Source organism: Xenopus laevis, chromosome 1L (assembly GCF_017654675.1).
Source record: "Xenopus laevis strain J_2021 chromosome 1L, Xenopus_laevis_v10.1, whole genome shotgun sequence".
In the NCBI taxonomy this organism is placed as follows: Eukaryota; Metazoa; Chordata; class Amphibia; order Anura; family Pipidae; genus Xenopus; species Xenopus laevis.
Genome location: NC_054371.1, coordinates 175,624,675 through 175,636,693, shown reverse-complemented (window position 1 = coordinate 175,636,693; position 12,019 = coordinate 175,624,675). Strand labels below are relative to the sequence as shown.

Sequence of the window (12,019 nt, the reverse complement as noted above, 5' to 3'; positions counted from 1 at the left end):
AATTTTTTTTAATGATTTTCTATTTCTGTGTAATAATAAAATAGTACCTTGTTCTTGATCCAAACTAAGATATAATTGATCCTTATTGGAAGCAAAACCAGCCTATCTGGTTCATTTAAGGGTTCATTTAATGTTTAAATGATCTTCTAGTAGGAAAGTTATGAAGATCCAAATTACAGAAATATCCATTATCTGGGTACAGGTCCCATACCTGTACTAGCAAAATTACCCACTACTTGAATGTTTTCCTTATTTCTCTTGTGCTTTTAACATTTAGTTGTGATTATCTTTATATATATATATATATATATATATATATATATATATATATATCACTGTGTCTTCTTTCTACCTCTTCTTTCTACATTCATGTCTTTACTGTATTGTATTTTATTTTTGCCTCCCTCTTTCTGTGTCTGTCCTATTTCTTTACCACTTTCTGGAACCTACCCTATTCCGCCTACTTATAGTCCTCTGAAATATCTGGCCCTTTCTATGCCTTCTCTTATGTGAAGCCTTTTTTTTTTTTGGTCATCCTAATTTTCCCTGTGCACATCCTTTTGCATCCGTTTCCTGTATGGCAATGTTTATGTATCCACTAACATTGTGTGTGTGTGCTAAATAAACCCTACTTGGCCAACCAAGTATAAGTGAACACAGTATATTAGCTAGATAAATTAGATATATTAGGGTGACTATTTTGCAGCAATAAGGACAGGATATCCAAGTCAAACATTGCTTGGTCCTATCACTGGTCAACTTCACACTAAAGTTATTGACTGATTTTGTTAGAGACTGAGTCCTGCATTTGTGTGCACAGATACTTTATGTTACAGAGATCACAATGTTTTGTATTAAGATCATATAATTATAGAAAGTATTCTGTTTTTTATTCTTACCAGGTCTCCTATTTGGGAAGCCATTTTTTCCACCTCCTCCTGGTGAGATTTTTGTGCCTCCTCAAAGTTTCTTTTAGCTTCAGATCTCACAAGAGCAATATTTTCCTCTAGTTCATGTACCAGATCTCGTGCTTTTGTATGTTCTTCGCGAAGCTCATCTAAATTTCTAAACATCAAAATTTCATGTAAAATCTTATGAAATATAGTTGTTCTGCAAATACACTGAGCAGTGTGTGTATACTGTATTTATGTTTATATTTCATTGGCAGAAATTACCTTTCCCTAGATTGCAGCTCCTCATTTAATGTTGTCAACTGAGCAGAGCTATCACCAGAAGACTGGATCATTTCAGATATTTGTTTCTCTAGTTTAGTTTTGGTTGATAGAAAGTTTTTCTCCTTCTCTTCAGACTCTCTCAACAATTTTTCCAGAGCTGGAAAACAAGAGAGAGATTAGCAACAAAAAAAGTTATTATGAGCAATACTGAGATAGCACTAAGTGCTAGTAAAATAAAGAGCCACAAATCTAAGTGCCCAATAATGCCAACTTGGTTCAGTAGTAACATAGTGCTGCTGCAATTTCTGCAACATGGTGTTACAATGGAACATATCCACTGTAAGGCCATAAACCTAAAAGTACAGAGAGTGGACAATCATACTGCAATATTAAAAAATTGACATAATAAACATTTCTCACAGTCTCAAGTTTGGTAGCTATCCACAGAGAGAACTGTAACTCCAGGAACATGCAAGATTTATATCAAGATTTTAATAAATGCCTATTTAACAAATTGTCATTTTAATTCACACTATGAGGCGGGCAGACTCTAACTATAAATAATATCCAACAGGGTATAAAAAGGAGACAAATCAACTTACAAACAAAGCGTGGCTTCAGGAGATCCAACTGACTGGACATTTCCTCATACTGCTTTTCTTTCTGCTCTAACTTATTGACAGTTTCTGTTTAAAACAAACAAAAAATATAATCAAACACTTCGGTATTAGCAAATGGGCCCAAGACTGAGTGGGTTACTATAGACTTATGAGATAAAGAAAATTCATTCAGAGATATGTAAATTGCAGATCTTATTATGTGGTATTTTCCTCTTCCTTCTCTCCAAGCAAGTTTTTCGAACATGGATTAAGGGCCATGGAAAAATCTTCAGAATGCAAGTTGCTAACTGATATTGTTTGGGGGGGGGGGATGCAGGTCAAACTGCACAAGTATGTGTCTTTCTAACATCAATTATTTCCTTTGTTTCTCAATATAAAATAGACAAACAGAAACTATGAATCTCTGTGTATTATTCTGAACCCTCGCAAAGCACCCTCTATGTCTTACAACCAATACAAAAAAAGAAAATCTGTGGCTGTAGGTGTGTAATGTGGTTGAATTTAATAACATTAAGACATCTTTTCTAAGGTCTGCAAAAACTATAAGCCATCAGATGTAAGTGAAAGCTGTTTATTGCACCCATGTGGTCAAATAAGGGCCACAACCTCTTGTTGGTCACTCTTATGATATCTAAAGACGTTAATCACCAACTTTGTTGCTCAAAACCTGATTAGTACTTGACATTTATGTTGTCAATTCATTTTATTTTATTTGTTATATTTTACTTTACTTGTAAAGCATAAGAAAATTAAAACATTTTGAAAAAAAAAAAAAAATAAGGGCCACATCTCCTACAATCTTATTACATTTATGTGAAACAGAATTAAATGTTTTATCAGTGTCCTAGAACTAGTGAAATACATGGTATATTCCCTCCACAGAGTGGGTAAGGCTGGCAGTGCTTGAGACAAATCAGCCACATGCATTACTGACAAGTGCGTTCTGGAGCGCACCAAGGGGTTTGCACATTTAAAATTAAGCAGAATATTCAAATTTTAATGATGATTACTTTAACTCTTTTAAATAAAATGTAAAGCCTTCAAAAATATTAATGCATTGTTCTTTTGATCACTTTTGTATTTCATATGATTTCTTTTACAGTTTTCAAGCATTTTTAGTTGCCCTCTTTGCATTGTTCTTTTCTATGAGAAGACAATCCCACGCTATCTGTCTATAATGTACTTGTAAAGAGTAAATGGTTTACGTTTACTTTAAAGAGAAATAACTGCATGTATAACAAATTCAAAACTTACCTTGCAAAGTTTTTTGAAGCAGATTTGCACTCTCAGAAGAGTTATTAAGACCCTTTTTCTAGAAGACATATGAAATATGTTATAGTATAAGTATTTGAAACCTTTATCATTAAAAAGCAAGCTATATTTAATTTACAACTATCTATGTAATTTCTTCAATCATGGGATATGGAAATCAAAGGCAAACAGCAGAATACCTGCTAATCAGTGCTTTATTGTGCGTCCACACGACATGTTTCGGGCAGCAAAAGGCCCTTTTTGGACGTGTGGACGCACAATAAAGCACTGATTAGCAGGTATTCTGCTGTTTGCCTTTGATTTCCATATCCCATGATTGAAGTATTCTTGTGGTGACTTGACGGAACACCAGAGGGAATCAAGGCTTGCGAATAATGCTTGGCGTTCTGTGTGTTACCCTGTGAGTGATATCTATGTAATTTCTGCATAGCAGAACATAAATTAAAACGTATGGCTTAGTGTTTGCACACAGCATTTCACGTCTGTATATTTCAGCTGAAAGATATAAGTAGTCATATGTCTTTTTCCAAGGCATTCAAGATTAACTAAAACAAAATAGGCCAATCTATGTACTACTATTGTGAAAGCATTATGAAAACAAAGCAGCGCCAAACTGCTAAATATGCACATTAGAAATACTATAGGAAATATATTCTATGTCTTTATATTTAAATATAGAAAGAAAAAAATAACCCCAACATTAAAACTGAATTCAACTCACACTTGTTACTAATAACATGGTTTGCTTGGATGCAAACATCCAAACATAAAAAATGTGTTTTTTCTTTATCAGCCCTAATTAATCACTAATCAGCTAAAATGTATAATGGTACTAGCAAAGGGTAGTGTAGCCTCATGTCTGCCCTTGCTCTGTGACTACTAGGTATTCCCAACCCCCAACTCTTGAAAATCTTGAGCTTGAGAATTCCCAAGTTAGCAGACTCCACTGACTTCTCCTAATAACCAGTATTGTGGAAGATTTTTGGTGACCAGGAACTAATGGTGGCTGCAAACAAAAATTACCCTATTGTATAGGTAGAAAGAGTGTAGCCATGCATACAGGCCCATCTAACAAGAACAAACATTTTACACAGCAATTTTTGGAGCAAAAATACAAAAAACAGTAATAATTTGCATAAAAGCTAAAACAACTCACAACAAACTGGGACTGACACCTTCCCTCTATCCTGTGTGTAAGGCCAATGCCAAGCACACCAATTTAACTGATGCTGTGTTCAGGCAAAAAACAGCCTTGATCAAACTGCCCTTATTTATCTGTTGTGGGAAATGTACTACTTTAGGCCAATGGAACACAGGGTCTTTCACTTCAATCCATTTATCTCTGGTTGCAACACAGATATGTGAGAAAAACATTGCCTATAAAACATAGCAGTGGAAGGTACACTGTTTGCATTTGTAGCAGTGGCCAAAGAGATATCACAATTCCCCCTGTGCCTAAAGTAAATGTGGAAGTGATCACCACACCACTGCTCAAAGGCTCGATTTGATGTTTCTGACATTATACTCCTCCTTATGGAGTGTTTTTTAATGTGCTTTTATGGAAAGCTGTTAATAGGCAGATAGGGGCTATTAGTATTATACTAGAGCAAAACAGTAGATTAAATACCCATTTCTCATATATTTTTGTGGGAAGAGGTCAAACACAGATCAATACATTTTGATCACTGTCTTTTTCCTGAGCATAAAGACAATGAAAACCCTGAACAATTAGCCTAAGGTATCTATCTACTTTAGGCTGATCGAGTCACTGCTCAAACATTTGCAGTGGTGTTTACTAGCAGTGGTTCATCTGTCTCTGCAGCATATGCCTTATACAGTAACATACAATATGTGGCATTTTCTCTACAGTGGAGAATAAGATACCATTAGCTTACAACTTTTTATTTTTATTTTAGAAAGTGCATAACATGATAAAGCTGATCTTACCAAGTCTTCTATTTCTTTCTCCCAAGACTCTTTCATCTGAACAAATGAACTTAGTTTCTGCTCAGACAGAGAAAGCTTTTCTTTTTGCTCCAACAACTCTTTAGCCAAATCATTTGCCTAGTTATGTTAATGAGATGAAATGAAAATAAAATAAATAAAATAAAATCTAATTACTATAAAAAAAAGATTAAAGTAATGAAAGCAGAAAATAAACTGTAATGAATGCAGAAAATAAATGAATAGCAGTGTTATTTTACAGATAGAACACTGGTAATTTTGAAATTAACGAATAATTAAAGCAGCTCAGCCCAAGCGCTCAGAGTTTAAATATGGTTTCAAGGAGAACTTATTTTTAGGGAAGTATATTACTGCTCTGTGCTCCTTGGCTTACTACTGTTAAAACACAGAAGTTGTCCGTCAAGAGGAGTTTCAATTGTAGCAGCTGGGGGAAAAAAACTGATTTTAAAAAATTCTGCTCCATAGAACTATCTAACTTTGCATTCTTTTAGTAGTATGTGATGAGGAGCATCCCCAATCTTCACTGTATTGCAATTTGAAAAAAACTCAAACATAAAGAGTTAAGGATTAAAATCTTCAAATGGACAAACCCCATTATTAAGTTTCACCTGCAGCTATGGAAAACCCTGAAGCAAACATTCATCTCTTAATAGACATTCCTCTAGGGCTAAATCATTTAGCTTTTCATAGATGGACTTCTAATGGGCTACACACTTTATAAAATTTATTGTCTATACAAGAATTCAAATACTTCCCTCCTTTGTGATATGTATGCTTTCCCTCCCTTAGAGCATTTCCGCTATAACCAGCTCTCCCACTTTTATGACTACCAATCTCCACATCGAGCTAAGCTAGAGGGCTCACTATATGAGTTCTGTTGTCGTAACCCACTTGGCACCAGAAATGTAATTTCATTACTTTATTCTCAACTAATAGAGGTTCCCTCTCCAGTTTCAGATAAATACATGGCAGCATGGGAGACCGATTTGGGAACCCCTATATCATTTGATACTTGGACTAAAATATGGTGTTCAATTACAAAGCTCTCCCCTAATGTTGGGGTTCGGGAAACTGCATACAAAGTGATGTTTCGTTGGCACTTTACACCTAATCGTAAACGTGACATTAATCCAAACTTTCCATCCACCTGCTTCAGGGGATGTACGACAGAGGGTGATTATCTTCATGCCTGTAGGCAATGCCTCATTGTGTCAGCTTTATGGACTGAAGTGTACAAACTGGCTTCTCAGATAGTAGAGGTGACTGTCAAAACCCTACCCTAGACTTGCTCCTCATCCTTGTAAACTGGTATCTCAAATACTAGCAGCTGCATGCTGGGTTATAGCCCTTCATTGGGTGGCTCCCTCTCTCGCTATCTCACATGTTATTGATAGGCTTAAATTTATCCAGTCCATGCACTATTTAACAGCCCTTTTGGAAGACAAACTGGATCTCCACACATCCATATGGTCACCATGGGATACATTTCTTGCTTCACTTTCATATGCAGATACTCTCCATAATGCAATGAGATCAAACTATGTACTAATTTCATTTCTTGGTATTTTATTTTTATTTTAATTATAGGATTTCTGTATTCTTTATTTGCCCTTTTTTCTGTATTTTTATAAGTTTTATTCATTTGTTGATATATGCATATAACCTTTATAAATAAAGAGTTATAAAAAAAAAATCTTCAAATGGTTCAAGGGACTTCTACATGACATTGACAGGTTTTAGCTGGAGTTTTTCTGAATCCGTGCAATTTCCAGCTTTGGGTTATAATGAATCTCGAACAATTCAATTTTTTTTTTAAATAACACAAAAATTTAAATTTTTGACTGAAAACTACCCTGAAAATTTTTGAAAAGTTTTTGGGAAAACACAACTCGACCTTTGATAAATAACCCCCTAAATGTTGCTGGTCTTTATTATTAATAATAATAATAAAAATAATGTCAAAATGTAAAAACTACTTTTGCCAAGACTTTCTATTTTAATAAGTAGTTAGGTTCTTTCCAAATTAAGTAAAATCAGTGTTCTTTTTAACATTTCCACAGTGTAACAAGCAAATAATACCATGACTAAAAGTAATAAAGAGAACTTAACAAAACAAATAAAATAACCAAAAGGAAAATAAAGTAAATGATGGTGGATGGTACAAACCTTGCTACTTTCCACGTGCTTTTCAGACTCAAGATTTTTAATTTTAACGTCAGCTGCCTCAATGTTTTCTTTATATCTCAAGATTTCCATTTTACTTTCAGACTCTGCTTTCTGCACTGCATCAAAACTCACAAGAGTCTCTTCTGCAGTTTTCATTTGAGCTGTTAACCTATCAATGATCTGACTTTGCTCTTTGCATTTGCCTTGCAAAACCTCCAGTTCCTTTACCTTAATTTCAGTGTCATGGAGTTTATTTAAAGTGTCTTCCATTTCAATAAGATGTTGCTCTTCTGCAGTTTCCAACGTAGATTTCATGGTCTCTAGCTCAATTTCTTTTTCTTCATTAAATTCCTGAAGTTTAGACTTCAAGTCTTCTATTTCCTTTAGATGGACAGCAAGCTCTTTATCTTGTGCACACTTCTGTCTCTCTATCTCTTTTTGATGTTGTAATTTTAAATTTTCTATCTGAGCCTTAATTTCAATCAATGCAGAATTTTCTGCACTGGTGCCTTTATTGAAAGAAAGTGTTAGTTCTACCATTGCCTGCTGATGTGAATGAATTGCACTCTCTAATTTTGACTTCCAAAGCTCAATTACATCTGAATTCTCCTTGTTTGCATGGTTTAGCTTAACTTTCAATGTTTCATTCTCTTTAGATATCTTCTCTGTAGATACTTTCAATCCTTCAATCTCCTTTGCATGGTTCTCTTCTGTATGTTCAAGCTTATTTTTGAGAAAATCAAGTTCATGATTGTGCTCTTTAGTCATTGTAGCAATGCTCTCTTGTAAAGAATTGAGTTCTTGCAGTAGAGAAAGTGATGTGTCAACATTACCGGCTTGCTTGTCGCTCTCTACAAGTCTTTGCCGTAAGTCTCCAACTTCTTTGGTTTTTAGAGCCAGATCTTTTTCCAAATCCATGATGCGAGATTTTTCGGAAACTGTTGCCACCTGAAGTTCAAAATTTATTTTATGGAGAGACAAAAAGCAAGTATATTAAATATACATTCCAAGTAGTTCAGTAATACATAATCAGTAAAAACTCTTATTGAAGAAAAATAAAGTGTCCCATTAAAAATAATTAGTTTAAGTTTTAATTAAATAAAAATTCCCTATTATCCTGGAAACAAATCTCCGTCATAAAAAGTAAATTATAGTTCTACAAAACCTCCAATGTTAAAAGCATTAACTTAGTTTTGCTTATTCTGTTTTTAAATTGTTCCAAGTTTATGAATAAATATTATATACAAAAAAGTGTACTAGTAATCCTATTTCTTCTAAAATCCTTACTTCCCTAAATGGCAGAATTAAAGCTACCAACTAAGATGATTAGGGCACAGAACAGACAAATAATACCTCCAGCAACAGATACAAGTTTTATTCTAAAAAGAAATAACAAAAACCTCACACTCATATGTAATTAATGTTGCCTCAGTATGTCCCCATACTTCAGTATCTGTTTAAGAAAAATACATGAATGTTAAATACTACATACAAATAAAATATATACACTGTACTAGTCTTTGGATTGAACCTCCCAACAAAAAAGTATTGAAAGTAGGGAGAAACAAGTAATACATGTATATTATGGGTCTACACTTTTATTAATTATTAAGGTTAATTAAAGCATAAAATGTATTTAGGCAAATTTTACCTGTACTCAAATGTAACACAGACAAACCATTATTTAGGACAGATCTTTATGGAATATGGAAATATCCGTTTAGATATTTTGGATTTTTGCAAAAGCCGGGATTTTATTGCAATGTGCTTGCTAAACTGCTCTTATACGGCAGACACATCCAATGTTCTACACTACAAAGTGAAAGGTATTGTAAACAAAAATACCAGATATATTGCAAAAGCTTAGTGTAGATACTATGCAGATGTTATGGAAGATCCAGTCTCCCAAGGTAAAGTGCAAAAACACCAATGTAATTCACAAAAGGCACTTGTTTCCATACACATTCCAAAAAAGTGCACCTAAACACTAGTTGTGCCCAGTTTGCCATTTTATTTCCAAGGTGCAAAGGATAGTGAGCATGGACTAAAGGAACCTGGAATTAAGCATTTTCCCTTTGCAGTGCTCTCTTTGCATGCTGATCTTAAAAAGGCACACAACAAACTTGGACTGCATCAGAAATGATGCAATTCATACCCTAATGAGGCAATTCACACTTGTCCTAGAACTATACATCATTTACCATCTGCATCCACATTAGCATAAAGCTGAAGCTGCATCCACAATTATACAGGAAATTTGTGATACAAGGCTGCATTTTGGAGAATAAAAATGTATTATACCCAATGCACTTGCTTTTGTATGTATTAAGGCATTAAAGGAGTTGTTCACCTTTGAGTAAACTTTTAGTATGATGTAGAGAGTGATATTCTGATACAATTTGCAATTGGTTTTCATTTTGAATTATTTGTAGTTTTTGAGTTATTTTGCTTTTTATTCAGCAGCTCTCCAGTTTTCAATTTCGGCAATTCAGTTGCTAGGATGTAATTACCCAAGCAACCATGCACTACTTTGAATACCAGACTGGAATAATAAATTGGAATATGAATAGCCGATGGCCTGAATAGAAAGATGAATAATTAAAAAGTAACAATACATTTGTAGCTTTGAAGAAAATTGGGTTTTTAGATGGGATCAGAGACCCCATTTGAAAGCTGGATGAAGACCAATGGAAAAGTTGCTTAGAATCGGACATTCTAGAACATTTCAAGTGTTAAATTAAAGGTGAACCATCCCTTTAAAGGGGTTCACCTTGAAGATGACTTTTAACATCTTATAGAATGGCCAATTCTAAACAACATTTCAATTAGTTTTCATTATTTATTTTTAATAGTTTTATAATTATTTGCCTTTTTCTTCTGACTCTTTGCAGCTTTCAAATGGGCGTCGCTGACCCCTTCTAAAAAGCAAATGCTCTGTAAGGCTACAAATGAATTGTTATTGATACTTTTTACTAGTCATCTTTCTATTCAGGATTTCAAATTCATATTCCAGTTTAAATCAATGCATGGTTGCTAGGGTAATTTGGATCCTAGCTACCTGATTGCTTGAAATGCAAATTGAAAGGCCAAATATCTCAAAAACCTTAAAAAATGACACCAATTGCAAATTGTCTCAGAATATCACTCTCTACGTAATACTAAAGGTTATTTCAAAGGTGAACCACAACTTTAAGAGCATTTTCATGTCTTGCCATTTTTTCAAGCTTCATTCCAATTGAGCAGCCATGGGGTACTGACTGCCCAAGTCAAGGCATAGCTATGTAACTAGTTTCTGGGAATAGATGAGAATATAGTGTAAAGGGCAAGTCAACAGAGCTGTAAAATCGTATAGAGTAAAGCAATTTTGACTCTCGACTCCTAATAACTTTAAATACAAGCACTGAAAACAATCAAATCAGATTTAAGAGCTTCTATGAAAAAGCAATTCTGGCAGAAGCAATTCTGTTTCTAAAAACAATACTTAAGCTAATTTTGGATTGTATTTAACAACTATTCTACAGCTCCAATCAAATGCCCTCCACATTGGCTGTGTTTGATGCAACGGCCCATTCCAGCACAGCTTCACAACTACATAATTCCCTATTCTCTCATCTAAACAATTCCCTATTCTCAGTGCAATGAATTGGGAAACATTGACTGTAAAAGGCAGTAGTAGATTTTTATTCAGGGTATCTTAAATATTCACAGTAAAGCCCAAGCTTCATGTTATCTTCAAACTGGAATAACATAGCTTTAATCCTAATTCTGATCCATAATTACCAGAGAAACTATTTAAAATAATCACATGCTTTTCTGAGGGAAAAAATGGAATACACTTTGTGCAAGAAAAAGTTTAAGGGACAAGCTTATATTAGGGCAAATATGGAAAACCTTCAATCATCTGTGCTGCTAAGTAGGGCCTAACATGTAACATAGCATGAACGTTTTGCAATAATCACTCCTAGCTTCAATTGCATAATACAAACAAAATGTAATAATTTGTAGAAGTGGCACTAAATTAAATATAACTGCAATCCTCAAATGTCTGATAAAAGAAGTTGGTAATTTGCATCCTGTGTAGGGCCAAATCTGTATATAAATTGCATTTTGCCTGCAAATGAGAAAGACTTTTTTGAATTAAAAAGATGGCAAATAGGTGATACTCTTCTAGCAAAGGTTTAGAAAAAAATTTACACCAAAATTCAAGTGGTAAGGTAAGGAAAAGTTGAAGAGACAACAGGAATTGGATATCCAGTGACTGTATATGTTTTATATGGACAGATGAAACAAATAAAACATTACTTTATTGCCCGTTGTGGTAGAATTACAGCATCTGACTACACAACCAGACTCATGCAATGCGAAAAATACTGCTTCAAAAAAAAAAAATACACTGAATACACTGAAAAAATAGACGTGTCCAGTGTAGGTCTGAGGCACGTAAAGTTCAATATCACCTGTGGTCAACACAATTTCAAGATTGGAATACACTCAAGCTCTTCCACAATTTCAAATCAGTAAGACGAATGGGCAGAAATCAGAGGTTTTTCCGAATTCTCACAATGAGAGGCAATTGGCAAAGTATTTCACAAAGTATCAGAGATGGTAAATCCTATATGGCCTTAATGTGTATTTCCAAAGTCTAATGGCTTTATTCCTGCATGTTAAATTATGCATGTAAACAAAGGCAGAAATAGACTTGTTTTCTAGAGACATTTAGATAATTTAACTAATATAAAACTTTGAGAGGAACGTCTAAAGTCTTTTCTTATGCTGATTTTTTTTTTATTCCGGCAACAAAAAGGGAAAGCAATCTACACT

General features: G+C 34.1%; 1 protein-coding gene across 11 annotated transcripts in view; it reads right to left on the bottom strand.

The window, feature by feature from the left end:
• clip1.L (CAP-Gly domain containing linker protein 1 L homeolog) overlaps positions 1-12,019 on the bottom strand; it is an 80,575-nt gene that overhangs the window by 31,378 nt on the left and 37,178 nt on the right. For 9 of the 11 annotated variants that reach the window (XM_041567637.1, XM_041567608.1, XM_018263091.2 and 6 more), the window contains 6 exons: positions 7,199-8,146; positions 5,015-5,131; positions 3,050-3,107; positions 1,778-1,861; positions 1,176-1,332; positions 900-1,065 (listed from right to left, as the gene is read on the bottom strand). In XM_041567637.1, the coding sequence (XP_041423571.1) occupies positions 900-1,065; positions 1,176-1,332; positions 1,778-1,861; positions 3,050-3,107; positions 5,015-5,131; positions 7,199-8,146 (1,530 nt within the window). The remainder of the gene's footprint in view (positions 1-899; positions 1,066-1,175; positions 1,333-1,777; positions 1,862-3,049; positions 3,108-5,014; positions 5,132-7,198; positions 8,147-12,019) is intronic. The other 2 variants (XM_041567635.1, XM_041567632.1) reach the window with 2 other exon arrangements.